Raw genomic sequence first — 23,433 nt, 5'->3', positions numbered from 1 at the left:
CAGAAAATAAAGGCGAAACGCGTATGGCACTAAAATTGTGTTTTATTCAGTTGCTGTCAGACGGTCCATAAGTGAAAATCATCAACATACCGTAGAATGTCTATTGAATCCAATGTGGCTAGAAAATCTTCCACATGTTGTTCAGGCACATGTAGAAGTTTTTCCTTAACTTCAAGTGGAAGTTTGCCCTTTAATATTCGAATGATATCCTACGTTGGGATTGGTTCATTCCAGTATTTACTTTTATTTATATACTTCTCGAAATACTTTCTTAAAGATCCATTTTTGAAAGAAAAAGGTTGTGGGTCAAAAACTTCTTTACGTAGTCTTTCTTGTACACCTTTATTCCAGTATTTGTGCAAGAAAGCGCGTTCAAATTGGTCATAATCTTGACATCAATCGGATGCTTCTGACGCCCACATCGATCCATCTCCATGTATGAATCCTGCAACGTACATAATTTTTTGTTGCTCAGTCCACATTCGCGGCAATATCCCTTTAAATTGCTTGATAAATACCACGGGATTGATCGACTTCCTTTCGGGAATAAATATCTGGAATCGACGATATTTAAGCATTTTTTCTTCATTCATAGTCACAGGTGTATTCTGGTGGCTACTACGCGGTGAATGACAATCTCGATAATTTGTTTCTGGTTGATTACGTAAATATGCACCAATACATGGATATTGTTGCATGGATTCGGTTTCACTGGTTTCATCAGGAATAATGTCTGCTTTTGATAAACTGCAAGTAGTATGTGCCCCTCTAGTATTAACTAGGCCCTGCTGGCATGCTTTTAATGTATTTTCTATCTTTGCTTTCCAAGCGGGAAATTCATCTCCTATATTCTCCTTAATCTCTTTAACTTCTGCTTTAAGTTGTTCTTGTGCAGCTTCGTTGTTAACTTGCACGTTACAAACCGTTTCTTTCAAGGTTTTGTCAACATAATTTCGCACTGTCTCGGTTTGCTCTTTCGCCCAATCTTCAATGTCCTTAGAGAATGCGATTTTATGTTCATTGAAAAGTTTCTCTATGTGTTTCTCGCCTTCGAGACTGAGAGTGTCTATCCTCCGAGTAAGCTCAATGACAGCTTGCTCGTTATCGTGCTTAATTGTACTCACGTCTTGCGCAATAGTGTTCTGTACATGGATAACTTCCTGCACTTGATGATTTAGTGTATCTTGACGACATAAGATGTCTTTGTATTTGTTTGTTAATTCCTGATACTGTTGTTCTTGTGTAACTATGAGTTGTGCCTGACTGGTAATCAAGTGACTCTGCTTTGTTTCCAAACTCTGGAATTTTTCAGTAATCTTATCATTTATTTCTTTTAGTTTATTAGATTGCTCCTGAGCCAAATAAAATTGCGCACTCTCCATTGCCTGGAATCTACGATTCATGTCGTTTGCAAACGTGGATTGTGCCGTTGCAAGATTAGATTGCGTGGTTTCCAATGCTTTAATCCCTTGTGTTATGACAGTCAAACTTGACATCAGCTGGGATAACAAATCGGTATTCTCAGCAATTGGCGATTGCACTGGGCTTAATGAGGATTGTACCGACACAATTTTCGGTACAGTCATTTCGTTTTCACACGCGTCTGTGTCAGAGATGAAATTCATGTTGTTTGTTGGTTGCTGCATATTTCTCTGGACTTATTTCGACATATGAATGTCGGAACTAGCAACCGTTTGTGTCAACGGCGTGAGCGCATTAATTATTGCTGGTTGCTCAGCCGAAATCGACATATCGCTAACTACGGCGGTATTAAATTCTGTGGTACTAGTTGACGATGCATTCACACTATTTAATTCATTTTGTGGCATTGTGATGCGTGCTTGCTTATTGGCTTTGAACATAGATCTAGTTATCACCATGTAAATGAGCAATTGACAGTTTCTCCTCTAAATAAGTCCTACAAAAGTGACTATTAAACTTTTACACACGCAAAAACGTTAATGTCCTAATGCTGTTAATGTACACTTTACAACGTGACACAAAAACAGTGCATAGATAACACATAAAATGTTGTCTTACTATAACTACTGAAATACTGGAATTCTAGTAAAAGTAATATAGCAACTCTATTTATACTTAGAAAATTTCTACATGAGGGGTCACTACAATGCATAAATGCTCAAGAAAGCTAGTAATTGAAATGTTCTGGCCTTTTTGAAGTTTCTGCTCGGCTGCTGGGAAGGCGCACTCGTTCTCTTCACAAGATACTCCCGCACGATGGCGTTAGCATGAAACATACAAAGGACCATAATGTAGTTACTCTATAAGACTAGACATATATACACACAATGAAACATTACTTACTAAATTACTAACATATTTGTATTGCAGGTTCACTATGAGTGTTGTATCAGGATCGTGTCCTGTCACGGTCGCCATTTTATAACGACTCCATTTCTTACTAGGCTAATTACTGTTTAGCTCTACAGGGCCATTATACTGAAATGTTTCCCCACACCACCTAGTATTGTCTTTCTATTTGTGTGAGTAACTGTATGTTCACTGTTGTGGGTAAATACATACAGCATACACAGGGCGGTGTGTGAAACTGATGGCGATTACACGCTTCCGCTGTTGTAGAAATCTGCTCCAGATGCTGCAGATACCGTGTTGAGCTGAAAGTGGTAACCAAAATACGGAGAAATATTCTTCGGGGCTCTGTTGCATAGCAATCAGATTGCTTTCAGTTCTGAGAAATGTCCAGTTACTATTGTGGATTTGAATGATCCATGAAGTGACTTCTTTTCCGAAGAAAACATCGAACTATTTCACTAGAACTGAACGCTCCCGTCGGAACTGTTCTCAACTGGTGTTTATTAGTAAATCACAATAGCAGTACATCGCTGGGTGTATAATAAGATGTACCTTCTTGAAATGAACAATATTTTATTGTTCTATTAACTGATTTCCTTCCATATGCACTTATATTTTACAATGTGAATCAAAAACTCGCAATGGCGTCGATTTTTTACATCAAAAGAATGGCTCTCTTCTACTAAAATTACTCTTAACCAGAACAAATAAAAACTATATCCTAAGAATAATTATGTGAGCGCTGTCCGCCACAGAGTAATAAACAATATCTTTGTCTCTCTCTCGCACTGTCACAGCAAGTTACGCTGCATGATACATCATACAGCTCCCAGCTGCTGTTGCTGAAACTTGCGAAGATGCCGTGCGACTTCTGCTGCTGGATCATGGGTGTAATCGAGGCTGCCCTGGCTGCATCTTCTCTCATCAGGCATTGATCTCCAGACCTCATCATGTTTCTTCTGCTCTTTGTGCTCTGTCTGTTCTCATTGGAGTGCAAGTGCTGCTTCTCATATGTCTCAAAGCCATTAGTCAATCCATGACATCGAGCTGAGTATGTGCGAAGCTCCCGTCTATCTCAAAAATTATTAAGGAAATCATCCCACCCACGGCACCAGAAATGTTTACCTATTTTGCGTTCTCACACAGTGTAGAAAGAAGATGGGGGTTTAAGGTCAGTATGTAATTTCCAAGCAGTGAGGAGCCAATACAGAAAGACAAATTCCAAACGAAGGCAGGTTGATGACTTGAACCAGTGCCAAACACTGCCACAGAGCACCTACAAGACATGCAGATTTCCGGACTCAATAGGATGCTTGCAGCAGGAGACTCAAGGAATTTAGGGGTTTGATTAGCACTATTTATTTGTGGTCAGGCCAACTACTACACTGGAGGCTAATCTAAACCTTAGAAAAAGCAAAGGAAGCAAGTGATTGCACAACAGAAGTCAGTGTCTGAAGCCATGGGGGTAGAAGCTAACAGAAGTAGCAAACACTAGCCACATGTTACATACAAACTACAGAGTAGCATTCCAAGTGAGAAAAACAGATGTGTCAGAGTTTACCGAGGCTGGCCATGAGTGCCATAGAGCTGGTGCCCCAGTGATCTGACTGAGAACCCCTTCTGAATACAAAAATATGGGTTTTTAAAGAATCATGACAGCACACAATTTCTCCTTTCCTACATTCAATCCCCCAACCCATCGGCACTTAACAAGATTTAGCCAATCTGGTGAGACGTTCTCTCCTCCAGGGCACCTCTGGCCAACCGCATCTACATTCCTCCCCTACTCCTACTCAGTAGGTATGGATGGATCTGGATTTTAAATGAACAAACTCCAAGTTTGGTGTAAAAAACCTTCAGCTGAAAGCTAAACGTATTACCACTCCTATTATGGTCAGCAACAACAGTGTTTTACATCACTTGACCCCACCCTCTGCCTTTCTAGGTGTGAGGACAGCTGTAGTAGCACTTTAACCTGTGCAAACGCACTGACGTTGAACTTCTCAGGAGCAGATATCAAGCTTGCTGCCCTTGCAAAGACCTGCCTTTTTGTGGCTGTCTTTTACAGTGACATCTTATGACAGCAGCTAGGTGTGGATGGAATTACCAGTTAACTCTCTGAAGTGAAACTTCTCTCGTGGGATAGCTGCGCAAAGTGTCTGGAATTTGTATGTCTCTAATTTATTGTTTATCTCTGGTATCCTAAATGCTACCACTTTTGCTTGGACTCTGCATTGTGTCTCTGACTTTTCTACCTTGGAGTGCCCTTGATGGCTCCAAATAGCCTTAAGCATTACAACATACAAGTCATTATGTTGTCAATAAATGACAATGGCTGATGTGCAGCTGAGTTACTGCTCTTTTGGTATCATCTGTCTCCTGACTACGCCAGATCTTTTTGAAAAGTATACCACCTTTCGCTGGGGGAGGGCAAAAAAGAAACTGGCTTACCTGGAGCGTTGGTCACCTAATCACATTCAAAGCAGTTCCCTTGGGACTCTGCATGTGGTGCTGCCATTTTGCACTTTTGGAAGAATGCTGATAATGCCTCTTTCAGAATAGAGTTCAGCTCAGCTGTTGTCCCTGCCATAACATCCCTCTTGTCTGAAATAACGTTCATTTCAATGATCACTTCAGTTTGGGGAACAGCCAAAAGTTGCAGGGCACCATATCAGGAACATAAGGTGCCTACTGAAGTGCAGCAATCTGGTTTATCACCAGAAAAGTCTGAATCAAGTTGCAAGGAATGTGATGGGGCACAGTCATGTTGAAGTTGGCAATTTCCTGTTGACTGCAAGTCTGGTTTCTTGCACTGTACAGCATCATATAAGTGATGGAGGACATTCCTGTAGTACTCTTTGGTGACTATTTGACCCTGTGGTGTGTCCTTGGGGTGTACCACATTGCAGGAGTCAAAGACAGCAGACAACGTTGATGCTGCTGAGCACTTGGTGGGCCTTCTTTGGTCTCGGTGATGAGGAATACTTCCATTGTGACAACTGTGATTTGGTTTCTGGGTTGTACACGTACACCCAGGATTTCTCACTAGCAATTATGGTGTTCACAAAATCAAGGTCACTATTTGTGGGGTCTGTCATGTCCTGTAAGACTTCAACATGAAATTGCTTTTGCTCCACCGTCAGCGCTTCAGCAAGAATTTCACTGACACTCTCTTCATGGCAAGATCTTCATTCACAATAGAATGTGCCAGAAAACTGCTGATGACCACAACTTCCACAATTTCTCCAATAGTCACATGAAGGTCATTTCAGCATGTTCAGCATGTTGATGGCCAACTGGAGAGTGGCTCATCCTCCACCAACCTTCAGCCATTTTTAAACTGGTTGTACCACTCCTTAATCTGTGTGATGCATGTAGCAACATAACCCAAAGCCATCTGAATCTTCCAAATGGTTTCCCCAGGCTGTTACCCAGATGCTCCAGTGATTCCGATATTTCCCTTGCAATGAAAAAGTAATGCGAGCACTACACATTACCTCACTCAAGTGCTGCTTGGCAGCAACTGATGCTATTAACATGCAGGAATAATTCACGCCTCTGCATGCATGCTTATAGGTTGGCTCATGCAAGCATAATTGAGTCCAAATTCGAAGGTAGGGTCGTCAATGAAGCATAACACTTACAACTGAAAGCATGTTTATTACGATCAGCAAAGTAGTGCCAGAACAGACCTGGCTTCTTACAAGAAGAGTCCAGTTATTTATTCAAACAGTGAATATACCCAGAATGATGGAATCTGTACAATCATTGAATGTTCCAGACATACAAACATAAGATACTTCAAAAGACTTCTAAAAATGATAAATTTGAAATAACAAATTATTGACGTTGGTCGTGTTTGAATCAGTAATCCACAGCACACAAACCAATAATGCTAACTGCTACACCACACTGCATACACCAAAGCACACAGCAATATTTTATCACCTTACTGTTAATATTATGATCACAACGGAATCTCTTACTTTTGTGTAATTTGAAAATTTTCCATATTTCAGAGTGGTAATACGGGAGACTTTGATTTCACTGAATTTTCTAGATATTGCAGCTTCAGTGTGACTATTAAAAAAAAAGCTCCATCTCAATTCTTTCTCATAATGTTCCCTCTCTACACCCCACTCATCTTCTGCGGCTGCTATAAAAAGACTTAATCTTTTCTTTTTAGAGTAGTATAAAAAGAATAATGGGTGGTGACCTGGCAATATTAGAGCAACAATGGTCACTACAGGCAAAAAGTTAAGCAAGAAATCTTCAAGACTAATTTTTTTTTTCATTACAAATGAGTAACTGACTGTATTGCTTTTATGCTGGTTCCATACTATAAGACAGAATAGAAATGATCATTTACTTCAAAAGACACCACAAATGGTTAATCTACAAAATATTTGAAGTCTCAAGATCCATATTGTCACAGAATAATATAATATTGCACCCTGTCCATGACATAATAACATACTGTTTTCATTTTCTTTCGAAGTATTAAAAGTGAATGATATAATTTAAGCACAAAGTGAATGAACAGCACTGGAAGTCAGCAAATATGTATGCCCAGAATAATGTGAGCATCATATCATTATTATCGGTGTTTTGTTCTATTCAAGAATGTGCACCCATCTTTTTCCTCTCCTCTTCATCTTCTTCAATCATGCACCTTTCCTACAGCATCTTACACTATTAGGCTACTATTGTTTCCATTCTGTTCAAATGAACTGAATTCAAATGAACTGAACTTCTATTCCTGTTACGAATTTATTTAATCATTCCATTATTATCACCAACTGTGACTACTGATAGAATCTAATTATGAATACACTATTCTTTTTCTCCAGAGTTGAGCTAAGATTACTATAATTTCCAAGTATTTTGCCGAAATATGGCACAATTCTTTGTTATGTTCAAAACTGAGAGAATTATTCACAAAATGTTAGATTTCAGTACAAAAAACTTATTTTTTTAAATAATAATTGTTTAATTTAACATTTATATTTTCATTTCATAGTAGCAATCACAAATTCCCAATTTATAAATGTTACATATTTTTTTTACTACATTTTTTCTTACAATGCCAACGCAATACTCACGAGATCAAATTAAATCATTCTGAATTTCTTGCGAGGTGAGAAGCTAGTTAGAAATTTCCTTGAGATTACAGAACACAAATTAAATGCTTTTCAGCATGCTACAGGTCTACTGACCTTCATTTCAAGCAATAAAAGGTGAAAAAGAGTAGAATAAACTAAAAAGTGGCATGTGTGAAATACTTAATTCATTTACTTTTAGTTAATGATAAAAGGTGATACCTCTAATTAATCCACATACTAATAGTTATGTGTGATATTTAAGTAATAAAAATAACCAATCTCTTGTTCATATTTAAAAATAAAAAAAGTAAAAAATCAAGAATAATTGGGATACATTAAGTTGAAGAAATACTGCTTAACCTGTTAAGCGGGTAGTTTGCGCGCACACCTCTTCCACAGTGGGTAATATACGCCAGCGCACCTGTTTGAGGTGGTACTGCACACTGTTCTCACGTTTTCCTTCACTTTTTCATTGTGGAATTTAAATTGATAGTGGGTGGAAATTAATACAATATATTTCAGAAGTAAACAAAACTGTATTTTCACAATATTACATATCGTTTTCAGTGTGAAACATTTTAAAACAAGGTGCTGCACACAAGGAAACTTTGCATTCTGCACACCAGTATGAAGTCTCTTTGTGAAGGCCTTTTCTCGTACACACCACACACCACCTTGTTGGTCTTTTCTTCGTTGTGGGTGGCAGAAGGTCTGGAAAATGCCTGGCTGTAAGGCATGTTGCTTTTGGTGTTCGAGGTGGGCATCCTACTGATGTCCCTTAATGTGGTGAACATATGGTCAACTGTTCACCAAGACTAGTCAGGAAGCTCATTCTACTTTGTTCGCCACCATGCTTCTTGTACATAATATATGCATTGTAGCATGCAATGTCCAACAAGTGGCAGAAAAGCTTCTGATAGTATTTTTTCAGCCTGCTTCTGGCCATCTGGTAGCTTTGTAACTGAGAATTGCACCTATCCATGCCCCCCATATTCTTGTTGTAGTCAGTGACAACTTGTGGCTTTTGAACGATTCCCTTCTTCGAGTTTACATTTACAAATGTATCGTCATGGAAGGTGCTGACCATAACAACGTCTCTTTTGTCTTTCCATTTCATTACCATCTGCTTGCCTTTGTAACCTGTTATGTACTCTCCTTTCTTCAGTTTTTCCTTTTTTATGAAGACAGGGAACCCCTTCCTGTCTTGCCACATTGTGCCTACAACATCAGTGTTATTGCTGGTTAGTTTGTCCACCAAATCTGTACTGGTGTACCAGTTGTCAAGATAAATACAGTGGCCTTTCCTGAGTAGATCATGTGCAAGCTCCAAAACAATTCGAGAGGCTATTTTTTTATCTGGATAGTGGCTACCATAATTAGTGTCCTTTCCAGTGTAAACAACAAAGTCTCATACATACCCGGAACTGCTTTCACAGAGTTCGTACAATTTGAGGCCGAATCTGCTACGCTTTGATGGAATATACTGCTTCCATCCAAGCCGTCCGTTCCAGAGCAACAACGATTCGTCAATGGTGTTGTTCCTTTCTGGCATGTACACTGATCTGAATTTACGCCACAAATGCTCCATAATGGGGTGAATTTTGAATAGCTTTCTGCTGATAGTACCTAGTGAATCATATGAGGTATTGTCAGCAAAGTCAAGGAATTTCAATAGAAGATGAAACCACTTTTCACTCATCACTTTCCTGAAGAAAGGTGTGTCAACTGATTCCCTCTTTGAAAAGTACATTTTGTGGTCTGGTTTGTGAAGAATTCCTTGAAGTACAAGCATTCCAATAAGTGTTTTTACCTCATTGCATGTAGTATTCTGCCAACTGTGAACCCTGGAGCGTGCTGCTAAATTGGGATGAGAAGCTATGAGCTGTTCTGCATATAAGTTCGTCTGTTCAGCTTTCATTGTGCACAAAGCATCATCCACAAAACACATAAAACAACTCATCACATCGTTTTGTTTTAGAGGAACAACTGTACCACTATTACCACTGAACAAATATTGAATACGAACTGAACTAGCACACAGAAATTCACTAGGTACCGTCTGCTGCAGTAGTGTCTCATCGTCAGATTTTTCTGAATCGAAGTCACTTTCACTAGCCTCAACATCTGTATCATGAAAACTTTCAGAACTGTCACTGAAATTATCGTCACTTTCTAAAAGCAGTTTCTCAATCTCTGAATCTGATAAACGACTTCTTTTCACCATTGAAAAAGATCACTCACTAACGCTGCGGTAAACACAGACGACAAAGGCGCGCTTTTGCGGCTACTTCACAGGACACATTTTCTCGACACGCGCTTGGGTGGACAATGTTATAACTAGCCTAGAACACACTGTGTTGCATGACAAGAGCTGCCATCTGGTGGATGAAGCTCAATTAATACCACAGTGTCAACGGCAGGCCGATAACTCGTCATTCCCACTAGCTACTAGCCACAGAACGCAGTGGATGGATATATCCATCGAACCCACTGTGCAATAGCAGATCATGGACGGATATATCCATCATGCGCACTTAAAAGGTTAATAATCAAATATTTATTCAATTACTGAAATATTACAAATATATGAATATACTTAATCTTATTTTACATCCATTACAATTTACGCTAGCCGAAGCATAAATTTTCATAATTCCATAATCATATCCACCCATATTTATAAAATACCGCAGTTAAAGCTTTAGTATAAGAAGCTGAGAGACACTTTCACCATGGTGTAATAGTTATGATACTAGACTGTTGCATGGAGGGTTGTGAGTTCAAAACTCACCTAAACTGTAAAATTTTAATTTCTATATTCAGTTCTGTAACTGTATATATACCATATGAGCTCTGGGCAGAGGCAGTTCATTCCATGCTCTTGTATATGCAAGTGCTGGATAAACCTTTGTTAAGTGAAGTTAGTGTTTGTCATTCATCTAATTACACCTTCTTCTATGTGACATTATTCTGGTGGAGACGCTGGGTACTGGAACTTGTGATAGTGCACATTACTGATGACTTAGTGACTCCCATCAGGCCACGACAGAGCCACTGTTTACATGGCGAGAAACCCAAGTTTGAGCCATATTCAACAGATTGCAATCCATCAGAGACAGAAGAAGAAGAGGACATTACGATGACAGCAACTGTGTACCACCACATGAGACGTCCTTCCGGGTTCTCTGGTATTGATGGTCAAGATCCAAATAAGTGGCTGAAGGTATATGAGTGTATAGCCAAATTTAACTAATGGGATGACACTGTGTGTTCGGCTAACGTATTTTTCTACTTGGAGGGCACTGCCAAGCAATGGTATGAGAACAACAAAGAGAAGTTCACAAGCTGGAAAGTATTCCAAGTGGAACTGCACAAGTATTTTGGCGACACACAATGACAAAAGTGCAAGGCTGAAGATAAATTAAAGTGCAGGACATAGCGTCCAGGAGAAACTACAGCATCCTACATTCAAGGCATCTTGGAGCTGTGTAAAATGGTGGATCCTAGTATGAAGGAGGAAGATAAGATTACACATCTCATGAAGGGTATTGCTGAGGACATGTATCAAGCCCTAATCCTGAAGAAGGTTTCGACAGCAGACGACGTCATAAAATGATGCCAGTATATCGAGACAGTGCATCACAAGAGAATTACACATAAGAAGTTTGAATGGCTTCCAAATGTTGTATCCATGTCTGTGATGCAAGAAGGAACTGATTTCACTAGTATTCTTCATCAGATAGTGAGAGAGGAAGTTCAGAATGCACTTGGAATGCATGGTGAGCAAAAAACCGAGGCGCTTCAAGAGGTCATAAGGTAGAAAGTGGAAGAGACACTGAACCCAGTCTCTCGTCCTTCATTTCCCTTTAAAACAGTGAAAAAGTCGAGACCCAGTCAAAGTTACATTCCTACAATGCCACATGAGGAACCTGTTTGGGTACCAAGGAAGACTGACATCTGGAGGACCCAGGATAACCAACCAGTATGTTTTGAATGGATGATGGATAATCTTCTAAGGCACCTGAAGGGATGATGTGTCTTTGTTATTTAGATAGTATTATAGTGTTCTCAAAAACACTGAGGGCCATTCTTAAGTGTGTCCAACAAGGCGGACTGAAACTTAATCCAAGAAAGTGTCTCTTTGGAGCAAAAGAAATCAAAATACTTGGACACCTTGTGTCAAACAAAGCTGTGTGGCCAGACCCAGAAAAGGTGAGATCTATAATGGAATTTCCTATTCCTAAAAGTATTAGAGACATGAGAAGCTTCCTCGGATTATGTTCTTATTGCCATCGTTTTATCAAAGACTTTTGTATCAAAGCCAGACCACTCCAAGAGTTGTTAAAAGCTGATGCTAAATTTATCTGGGGTGGTGCTCAACAAGATTCTTTCAATGTGCTGTGAAAAGCTCTGATGACTGACCCTGTACTTGGTCTGTATGATGAGAGAGCACCTGCAGAACTACTTACAGATGCCAGCAGGTGTAGGATCAATGCTGTTCTGGTGCAAATTTTGGATGGAAAAGAGAAGGTTATAACCTATGCTTCTAGAACACTTACAAAAGCTGAGAGAAACTACTCAACTACAGAAAGAGACTGTCTTGCTGTGATCTGGGCCATGTCCAAATTTTGACAGTATCTCTATGGAAGGCCATTCACAGTTGTTGCAGGTCATCATTCACTTTGTTGGTTGACAGGTCATTAACAGGATGACTTCTAGAGTATGGCATTACCACAACATACAAAAGTGGAAGAAAACATCAAGAAGCCAACTGTCTCTCAAGAAACCCTGTACAAGACCATCAAGACTTTGATGAAGATAGTGACTGTCTCGCTGCACTCCATGATCTCTCTGCTGAGCAGAAGAAGGACACCAAGAGATCTCAAGTTATCCTTGCCTTAAATCAGTCAGAGGATGTGAAAGGGCAATTTAAGGTAGTTAATGGATTACTTTGCAAGAAAAACTTTGATCCATTTGGAAAGAGGTAGCTACCAGCGATTTCTAAACACATGCATTTAGATGTTCTACAGAAATTCCATGACACACCTGAGGCCGGACATTTAGGATTTATTAAGACATACAACAAGACCCACAAGTGATTTTTCTGGACAGGTTAATTTAGGAATGTCTGTCACTATGTGTCACACTGTTGAGAGTGCCAGAGGAGAAAGGCAGTTCCTCAGAAACCACTTAGCTGACTCCTACCAATTCCAACAGCAGAAACACCTTTCCAGCATGTAGGGATTGACCTCCTTCGACGAATTCCAACATCTGCTAGTGGCAATAGATGGATTATTGTTTGCACTATTATCTGACATGCTATGCCATTACAAAAGCCATGAAAACAGCTGAAGCATTCGATGTAGCCAAATTCATTGTGGAAGACATTGCATTAAAACACAGTGCTGTAAGGTTGTTAGTTACAGATCGAGGGAAAGTTTTTCAATCGAATCTTGTGACAGAGGTAAACTGTCGGTGCAAATTACTCATCACATGATGACTGCCTACCATCTGCAAACTAATGGGCTTACTGAACACCTTAATAAGACCTTGGCTGACATGCTATCAATGTTCGTCAATGTTGAGCAGAGCAACTGGGACGAGGTGCTACCTTTGGTAACATTTGCCTGCAACACCACCAAACAAGACACCACAGGATTTACACCATCTTTTTCTGGTGCATTGGTGTGAGGCAACTACGACAATGAACACTGTGTTTCCATTACAACCTAATGACGTGGACAATGACTACATTAGCCAGGTGTTAACCAGAGCTGAGGAAGCTTGGCAGTTAGCTCAACTCTGCATGCTGCAGGCTCAAGAAAACAATCACCGCAGGTATGACACAAGCTACTGCCCTGTTGTCTACCAGCCTGGAGACCTCATCAGGATCTTCACTCCTGTTCGGAAGGTTGGTCTCTCTGAGAAGCTTCTCAGGCGGTACTTTGGACCTTATAAGGTTGTAAAACAGTTGTCTGATGTAGTCATGAAATTGAAGATTTCGACCAAACACAAGACGACAAAAGTTCAGAGACATGGTCCACATCCTTCGAATGAAGCCCTATAAGGATCCTGCAACCCAGGGTAAATACGAAGCACCAGAGCCAGGCAACAAGCAGAAAGGTGAAGAAGAGTGTAGCAGCAAAGGAAGCTCTAAGAAGATCACCGCCAGGGCAAACATCAGTCATCGGGAGTCAGAGTGTGCAGCACCAATGACTCATTCCCAGACTAGGAGGATGTAACACCGAGACACTGTTCTCTTAAGGAGAGAGCAATGTTGCAGACAAAACTGAGTAGCACAGTCACCAGAGTGTAGTGGTTATGATACAGAGCACTGAAAGACGTAAGTCGAAACAAGGCCCCACCACTGTTGCTATCATAAAAATTGCTCAGATCTAGTCTCTTTCATTTCATAGATTTAATTTTTTGATGTCTGAGTTCTAATTCATGTTGATGTCCAACTTAGGTAAATTAAATAATCTATATTTGATTATTTTAACATGGTGAAAGACTTTGATTAATTAATGTAAATACTTTGGGATCAAATCAGACCACTCACTGAAGAGACGAAGCACTAAGATGTTGAAGGGTACACATTCAGGAAAGAAATCTTGCTATCTTTCAGAGATATCCTTTGATGACTTAGAGTAAAATACATAAATGCATACACACACACATACATGCTTTATGCACCTATGCCATTACATGGCGCTGGCTAGCTTAACAGTTTTACAAGAACTTTCCTACAACATTTGCTTACCTACCAGTTTTATGAATCTTGCATTGCATAACATCTAAAAAGAATTGCATACTCTGAATATTCAAATCCATTTTGTGTGAGACTTTTTTTATGGTTTTGTTGTCAGTGAGGGGAGTTAGGTACTTTACAGAGCCATCTGAAATAAATAATAACAGGAAAACAGTTCAATGACAAAAAGAAAACTACCCATATCTGAGTCTGTAATATTTCTGCTTTTTCCAAAAAAGAGAAGATTACATGTTGCCAATGTTAATGAGAAATTAATTACTCTTTTTGATAGACTATATGATCTTCTTTTAGATTTTTAACATTTCATCAATAGCTCCTTATCTTTTTCATTATTCAGCAGTAATCTGCTTGAGATTGTGAATGTTTATGTGTTTTCATCCTTCTGGATGTTTATTACTTTACTGCTAACTGCACTCTGAGATCCTGCAGCATCATTTTGTAGTTGTACATCACATGTTTCAAGCAAGGCACAAGAATATCTAAGGTCTGTTGAGAACACAAACCAATTGGTTGGTTGGTTGGTTGGATTGTGGTATAAAGGGACCAAACTACAGGGCCATCACTCCCTTTTTCCTGAAGCAAGCAAGCGTCAAGGTACAAAAGCACCCAAAGTAAGTTTCAGAAAGTAGAAGGGGAAAAAGGAATGGGGAACCACACCTAAAAAGGAAATAAATGAAACAAACGAAAAATGGGGAAAACATACACCACAAGGAAAAGTTGAAGAAAGTATTAAAACCATAGAGCAGATGGTCTGGGCTGGCTGATCACAATAATAAAAGAGGATGAGCCAGCCATTTTGCAACACATTAAAATGTCCACTCCAAAAAGACGAGATGAGATGAACACACGTAGGGAAAAAGATGACCACCAAGACAAACAAATGCAAAGAAAGTGTGACAGAGTTAAAATGGAGGGAGGGTGGCAGCCTACAAGAGAAGGCTAAATGGCTACCCTTAGGTGGTACAATAAAAACCACCCTCACAAATAAAACATGAAACTAAATCTGCTGTTGAGGCATTGTCACCCAACACCAAAGGTAGGGTGCTGGGAATGTTAAAAGTCCACCGCAGAGGGTCTAAAAGTGGGCAGTCCAGCTAGATATGGAAGACAGTCATATGTGTCACCAAAGTGGGTCCTCATGATGGAGAAGGTAACTATGTTTCAGCCATGTATAGCCAATGCAGAGCCAGCAGAGAACCACAGAGTCCCTGTGAGAGGCCTGCATGGAGGACTTTCACACATTTGTAGTCCCCTTAATGGCATGCAGTTTCTTGTGCGTACTGAGATTATGCCATTCTGTCCCCCAAAGCTGAAAAACCTTGCGGCATAATAATGATTGCAGGTCACTTACAGAGATGCCGATCTCCAAAAGCAGTTTTTGTGTAGCCTGTTTGTCCAGCCTGTCGGCAAGTTCATTTTCTGGAATTATGACGTGGCCTGTGGTCCACACAAACACCATGGAATGACTGGACCATTCCAGGGCATAGATGGACTCCTGGATAGTCGCTACCAAAGGATGGTGGCGGCAGAACTGGTCGATAGCTTGTAGGCTGCTCAAGGAGTCAGTGCAGAGAAGAAACAACTTGCAGGGCATGAGCGGATGCACTCAAGAGCACAAGAAATGTCCGCCAGCTCTGCAGTGAAAACACTGCAGCCATCTCGTATGGAGTGCTGTTCAATATGTCCTCCATGAACATATGTGAAATGAACATGACCATCAGCCATCGAGCCGTTGGTGTAAACCACTTCATGGTCCCAGTACATGTCAAGAACCGAGAGGAAGTGACAGCGGATTAACTGAGTCCTTAGGACCATATGAAAGGTCCAGGCAAAGCTTCAGCCAAGGAGTACACCGTGGAGGTGTACACGAATGGACCTCAAGTACAGGTGGCAAGGACTTCACTTCAGACAGAAGAGATCGGTCGCGAACTGCAATCGTAATCCCTGACCTAGCCTCCGATGCAGATGTACCACCATGGTTGGGAAAAGGAGATGGTAATTCAGATGCTCAGGAGAACTACGAATGTGTGCAACATAACTGGCTAGCAGTTGTGCATGCTGAACCTTCAATGCAGGGACTCCGGCCTCCACCAGGATGCTGGTCACTGGATTCACCCTAAAAGCTCCTGTTCCCAGTCAAATGCCACAGTGGTGCACTGGGTCGAGTAAACTCAACACTGAGGGCACAACTGAACCAGAAACTAGACTCCCATAGTCAAGGCGGGACTGAACTAGGGCTCTGTAGAGCTGCTGCAGTGTAGAGCAATCTGCACCCCAATTGGTGTTGCTCAGGCAATGGAGGGCATTGAGGTGCTACCAGCACTTTTGCTTAAGCTGATGAAGATGAGAAAGCCAAGTCAATCGAGTGTCAAAAACCAGTCCTAGGAATTGATATGTCTCCACTACAATGAGTGGATCATCATTAAGGTAAAGTGCAGGTTCTGGATGAACATTATGACACCGACAGAGGTGCATGACACACGACTTTGCAGCTGAAAACTGGAAGCCGTGGGCTAGAGCCCATGACTGCACCTTGAGGATGGCTCCCTGGAGGCACCGCTCAGCAACAACAGTACTGGAGCAGCAGTACGAAATGCAGAAGTCATCTGCATACAGAGAAGGTGAAACAGAGGGCCCGACAGCTGCTGCTAGACCGTTAATGGCCACTAAAAGTAGAGAGACACTCAATACAGAGCCTTGTGGGGCCCCATTCTCCTGGATATGGGGGGAACTATGGGAGGCACTAACTAGGACATGGAAAGCATCATGCGATAGGAAATTTTGGATAAAAATCGGGAGCGGGCCACGGAGACCTCGTTCATATAATGTGGCAAGGATATGATGTTGCCAGGTCGTGTCGTAAGCTTTTCGTAAATCAAAAAAGATGGCAACCAGGTGGTGGCATCTGGAAAAGGCTGTTTGGATGGCAGACTCGAGGGAAACTAGATTATCAGCAGTAGAGTGACCCTGGCAGAAACCACCCTGGCATGGAACCAGTAGGCCATGTGACTCCTGGACCTAACACAAGCACCGACTTACCATACATTCTAACAGCTTACAAAGAACGTTCGTGAGGCCAATGGGCCAATAGCTATCCACATCAAGCGGGTATTTGCAGGGTTTGAGCACTGAAATGATGGTGCTCTCTCACCATTGTGATGGAAAGACGCCATCGCACTAGATCCAGCTGAAGATGATGAGGATATGTCACTTGTAGTAGTCATACAAGAGATGTTTGATCATCTGACTGTGGATCCGATCTGGCCCAGGAGCTGTGTCGGGGCAGTGTGTAAGAACGCTGAGGAGCTCCCACTCTGTAAATGGAGCATTAAAGAGTTCACTGTGACGTTCAGTGAATTAGAGGGCTTTCCTTTCCATCTGCCATTTGAGGGTGGGAAATACTGGGGGATAATTCTCAGATGCGGAGGCTTGAGCATAGTGCTCAGCAAAGTGCTCAGCCATTGTGTTTGCATCGATCGATAACACGCCATTGACGTTAATGCCAGTGACACCTTTCGAGGTCTGGTACCCACAAATATGTCTGATCTTTGTCCGGACTTGGGATGGTGATGTATGGCATGCAGTGGTCGAGACATACCTCTCCCAACATTCCTGTTTCCGTCTTTTTATAAGCTGGTGAACGTGGGCACGGAGCTGTTTAAAAGCTATTAGGTGCTCTAGGGAAGGGTGCTGCTTATGTCGCTGTAGAGCTCTCCGATGCTCTTTAAAGGCCTCAGTGGTTTCCAGCGACCACCACGGTACTGACTTTCGCTGGGGGCACCCTAAAGAACAAGGGATCGCGTTTTCCACTACAGAAACGATTGATCTAGTGCCCCACTTAACTACCACATCAATGGTACCATGTGGGGGAGATTCAGGGGTGACAGCAGAAGTGAAAGCTTCCCAGTCTGCCTTGTTTAAAGCCCATCTTGGTAGACATGCAGGGAAATGGTGCTGGGGGAGTGAGAAGAAGATGGGAAAGTGGTGACTACCACACAAGTCGTCATGGGCTCTCCAGTGGACATATAGGAGAAGTCCTGAGCTGCAGAGGGATAAATCAGTGGCTGCAGAAGTGCCATGTGCCACACTGAAATGTGTGGGGGCCCCAGTATTTAAGAGGCAGAGGTCGAGTTCAGACAGTAAAGTTTCGACATCTCTACCTCAGCCGTAAGCATGTTGCCACCCCACAAGGGGTTATGGGCGTTAAAATCTCCCAAAAGTAGGAAAGGTACAGGGAGATGATGAATCAGTGCAGCCAATGTGTTCAAGGGTACTGCACCATCTGGAGGAAGGTATATGTTGCAGATAGTTATTTCCTGCATCATCCTTATCCTTACAGCCATAGCTTCAAGAGGGGTTTGAAGGGGCACAGGTTCACTGCATACTGAGTTCAGGACATAGACACAAACTTCACCTGACACACTATTATTGTCACTACGGTTCTTGTAATATCCCCTATAGCCACAGAGGGCAGGTGTCCACATTGCCAGGAACCAGGTTTCCTGAAGGGCAATGCAGAAAGCAGGTGTAAAGCTTAACAGCTGCCTTAGTTTAGCCAGGTGATGGAAAAAACCGCAGCAATTCCACTGGAGGATGATGTTATCATGAGGCTGGAAAGGCATGAAGCACACAAGGAGTCAGGTTATCCATAAGGGTCACCTGCTGCCAGCGATGATTGAGTATTGGTATCCATTCCTATTGTGGATGAGGCATCAGTGAGATCCAGGTCCTAAGGGGATGCTAAGATCTCTCAGGTGCAGAACTGGTAGGGAGTGATGGTGTTGGAGCCACCAGAGGGTCCTTTTTCTTGGCAGACTTCTTTGTTTGCTTGTCCTCTCGCTTCCCTTTAGTAGCTTTCTGGGAGGACTCCTCCAAAGTAGCTTCAGGCACAGAGAAAGACCGTGAAGCTCTTCATCCAGCAGCTTTTGGCTGCTTTAGGCAATGGCGAGTGTCCGCTGTGACATTAGTGGAGATCTGGGGAGAGAAGGACCCAAGGGACCCCTTCTGCATGAGAGTAGCTGGAGATGGTGTTGCTTCTCTGGCTGCGGGGAGGGGACCTATGTCCCCTGCATTTGGGGGGACCTTGCTCTCAAAGTAGGTACTTTGGGAGCAACAGAAGGAGATTTTCCCCCTACCACGAAGGAGGTGGATGTATTCTGGAGGCCCAGAGGGGCCATCGTTTGTGGCACAGTGTGTGGTATGACTGGTACTAGTGATGGCGATGGTAATTTAGTTGCAGCATATGTGGCTGTCAACGGAACGGGGTGTAATCGTTCAAATTTATGTTTCACCTCTTGGTAAGTCAATCAGTCCAGGTTCTTGTACTCCATGATTTTCCGCTCTTTTCGGAGTACTGTGCAGTCTGGCAAGTAGGGGGAGTGCTACTCTCCACAGTTGATATATGTGGGAGGATGCCCACATGGGATATCTGGATGCAGTGGCCGTTCGCAGTCTCGACTTGTGGTGGCGCTGAAAGTGCAGCAGGAAGACGTGCCCAGATTTCCCGCACTTAAAACACTGCATAGGGGGAGGGATAGATGGTTTAACATCACAGTGGTAAACCATCACCTTGACCTTTTCAGGCAATGAATCACCCTCAAAGGCCACCCTGTTGTCTTTGGGTCCCCGTAAATGCGCAAGGTGAAATGAACACCCCACTGTTCTAGATTGGCATGGAGCTCATCATCAGACTGCAGGAGGAGGTTGAGATGGAAAATAATCACCAGGACCATGTTGAGGGCTTTATGGGGAGTGACAGAAACAGGAATATCACCCAGCCAGTCACAAGTGAGTAACACCCGGGATTGGGCTGGGGATGCTGTCTGAATCAAGACTGCACTGCTTCTCGTCTTGGACAGCACTGTCACTTCCCCAAATTTATCCTCAAGATGTTCAACAAAATATTGAGGCTTCATAGGTAGAAAGGAGTTCCCACCCATTCTGCTACAGACTAAATACCAAGGCAAACATGGCTCTCTTCTTTCTGTAGTCCTATGTTCCTCTCATGGTGTAGCGAGAGAGGGAAACGATTTAGGGTCATAGCTGTCAGCATTGTACTTGATCTCACCATTCTTAGAGACTGCTGGTTCTGTATGGTTACCAGCAAGAGATGACTTAGTCTGCTTCATTGCAAGTCATCTGCCCTGATGCCACCCACTTTGATCAGGGGCTCTCCCCACAGGTGCCACCCAGCCACAGCAAAGACCACCTGGCATGATGGCCATTGCCAGGAGTCCTGATGCCCCAGGAGACAGGCATCTACTCCTTGGCATACATGGGGAGTTTACAGCTCAGGTATCAGCAGTGTAAACCCTGTGTTGTCAGGGGGCTACCACCAAATGGGTACATGACAGCCCCACCACAATGGACTGGCTACCATGCTGGATATTGGGAGCAGAAAAATCCAATATCATGGGGCAAAAGAGGGCAGAAGACAACGGAAGAATACGGCATACCCCAGAAAGCGTCCCCACACAAATAGCTGCATTGCAGGTGGAGATGCAAAGCCATGACAGGAGGTTCAGGAAATTGAACCTAAGGGCACTATGGATAACTCATGCACCACACAAGGTGTCCTTCTCCATATGGCCCACACTTCAGTAGAATTTGGAAAGTAGCAGGTCAAACCATAAAATGGGACCTGAACTTACGGGGCCAAAAAGAGTGAGACTCCTTTTAGTTGCCTCTTACGACAGGCAGGGATACCTTATCCAGCTACACACCAAGGAAATACACATACTAATCTTCAAGTGAGTGTATCACCATTGACCATTAAAGTCTATTTCTAGTAGCAGCAGGTCATATTTATTTGCTCAAAATTCCATGATGTGAGTCCCTCACTGCTTACAAAGCCCTGTGAAGACAATAGAGGGATTCAGTATTCTAGCAGAAAATTAGAGCAATAGAGAATATTGTTAGTAACATTCCTGATCATAATGTATTAACAGGTTGTGATTTCAGTTTGACAGCCATAGATTGGGAGAGTTATGCTATCAAAACTGGTGGTGCCATAGACAGGGACTTGTGTGACACTATTATGACTGTGTTGTCTGAAAATTACTTTGAGCAGATAATTAAAGAACCAACTCAAGAAGGTAACATCTTAGACCTGAAATTATCAAATCATTTAATGCAGAGAAAGGTATTAGTGATCATAAGGCTGCAACAGCAACTACGACTAAGGGTTCTACAAGGAGGAAAAATTTTTGCTTGTCAAGAATGACAGGATACAAATTGTGGAGTATCTGAGAAGTCAACATAAATTTTCAGTGCTTAGAATGAAGATGTGGATCACAGATGGAAGAAATTCAAAAGTATTGTTCATTATGTCTAAGAGAAGTAGATTCTGAGCATGGTCTTAAGGGATGGGAAAGACACACTGTGGTTTAATGGTCAGGTTAGGAAACTGGTACGTAAACAATGAGAGCTTCGTCAAAACCTAGCAGGCTTAGAAAAGCTGAATGAAGTGAAAATGAGCATAAGGAGAGTACAAAGAGAAGTATTCAATGACTTTGAAAGTAAAATTTTGTCACCAATCTGACTAAAACCCTAAGACATTTTGGTCTTACATAAAATCCGTAAGTGGTTAAAAATCATCTATTCACTCACTCACTGACCGTACAAGCACAGAAACAGAAGCCAACAGGGGAAAGGCTGAAGTATTGAGTTCATTCTTCCAAAATGGTTTCACCATGGTAGATCGTAATACTACCCCTCCTTTCAATCAATATACAAATGTCGAAATGGCAGATATTGAGATAACTGAACACAGAACAGAAAAGCAACTACAATCACTCAGTAGCGGAAAAGCATCAGGGCCAGATGAGATACCTGTATAATTTTATAAATGTTATGCGAAAGAACTTGCTCCCCTCCTATCAGCAGTTTACTGTAGCTCTCTAGAGCAATGAAAGATACATATCAACTGAAGAAAAGCATAGGTCATTCCTGTCTTCAAGAAGAGTCATCGAACAGTTGCACATAATTATATTCCTATATCATTGACATCAATTTGTTGTAGAATTATGGAACATGTTTTATGTTCAAGAATTATAACCTTTTCTGGAGAATGAGAATCTCCTCTACAAAAATCAGCATAGATTTCACAAACAGTGATCCTGTGAAACTCAGCTCACTCTGTTTCCCTATTAAGTCCATAGCACTGTAGAAAATGGAGCTCAGGTTGACGCTGTGATTCCTGGCTTCAGGAAGGCATCTGATACCAACCCACACTGCAGTTTAGTGAAAAAAATATGAGCTTATTGAGCATCAGACCACATTTGCAACTAGATTAAAGACATCCTTGCAGATAGAGCTCAACACATCATTGTTAATGGAATGGAATCAATGGATGTAAAGATAATTTCTGAAGTACACCAAGGAGATGTGATAGGACCATTACTGTTTACAATGTATATAAATGATATGTTGAATGTTTCAGAAACTCATGATGCAGTTGTCTACAAGAATGTAGTAATGCCAGAAGATGGTACTGATTTGCAGAATGACCTGCAGGGAACTGATGAATAGTGCAGGCTCTGGCGGCTCATCCTGAACATAAATAAATGTAATATATTGCACATACACACAGAAAGAAATCCATTACTGTACAACTACACTGTTGATGAGATATTGCTGGAAACGGTACGGCATCTACTGTAAAACATCTAGGAGGGACCTTCAGTGGAATGACTACACAAAACAATTAAATGCCAGACTTCAGTGGAATGACTACACAAAACAATTAAATGACAGACTGAGATTCATAGGAATAATCCTAAGGAAATGTAACTCATCCAAAAAAACAGTGGCTTGTTCAAATGATTCTTGAGTATTGTTCATCAGTCTGGGAGTCTTACCAGGTAGGGCTGATAAAAGAGATACAGAAGTTACAATGAAGAGCAGCATGGTTAATTATGGAATCATTTTGTTGGCACAAGAGCGTTACAGCGATGCTCAGCATATTCCAGTGGCAGGTGCTACAAGAGAGGCATAGTGAATTACAAAGATGTTTACTACTGGAATTTTGAGATAAGTACCTTGTGGGAAGAGTCAGTCAATTTATTACTTCCTCCTACATAAATCTCACAAAATGACCATCATGAGAAAATTCAAGAAACTTGAGCTAATATGAAATCTTATTGCCATTCATTCTTCCAACTGTGGCACTTTTTTAGTAACCCCTAGCTCATACAGAGGTACATGTTCTACTTATTTCTCAATGTTAGA

The 23,433-nt window shown here is 41.7% G+C and overlaps 1 protein-coding gene across 1 annotated transcript; it reads right to left on the bottom strand.

Moving 5' to 3' along the window:
- Nucleotides 1–6,628: 6,628 nt before the first annotated feature.
- On the bottom strand, nt 6,629–9,660 carry LOC124798974 (piggyBac transposable element-derived protein 4-like). The gene is made up of 3 exons (XM_047262510.1): nt 8,855–9,660; nt 8,659–8,803; nt 6,629–6,673 (listed from the first exon to the last, which is right to left on the bottom strand). The coding sequence occupies exons 1-3, from the start codon at nt 9,658–9,660 to the stop codon at nt 6,629–6,631; spliced, it is 996 nt and encodes a 331-aa protein (XP_047118466.1).
- Between the last annotated feature and the right edge of the window lie 13,773 nt (nt 9,661–23,433).

Source organism: Schistocerca piceifrons, chromosome 5 (assembly GCF_021461385.2).
Source record: "Schistocerca piceifrons isolate TAMUIC-IGC-003096 chromosome 5, iqSchPice1.1, whole genome shotgun sequence".
Lineage (NCBI taxonomy): Eukaryota > Metazoa > Arthropoda > Insecta > Orthoptera > Acrididae > Schistocerca > Schistocerca piceifrons.
The sequence above is the reverse complement of the archived record's forward strand: the minus strand, read 5'-3'. Positions and strand labels throughout refer to the sequence as shown.

Bases quoted from the DNA above. Each gene is read 5' to 3' on its own strand.
- LOC124798974 (XM_047262510.1), bottom strand. From the start codon at position 9,660: ATGGTGAAAAGAAGTCGTTTATCAGATTCAGAGATTGAGAAACTGCTT. The intron at 8,804-8,854 runs GTATGTATGAGA...TAATTATGGTAG, and splicing joins CTCTGTGAAAGCAGTTCCGG to CCACTATCCAGATAAAAAAA. The intron at 6,674-8,658 runs GTAGGCACAATG...TCTGTCTTATAG, and splicing joins CCAGCAATAACACTGATGTT to TATGGAACCAGCATAAAAGC.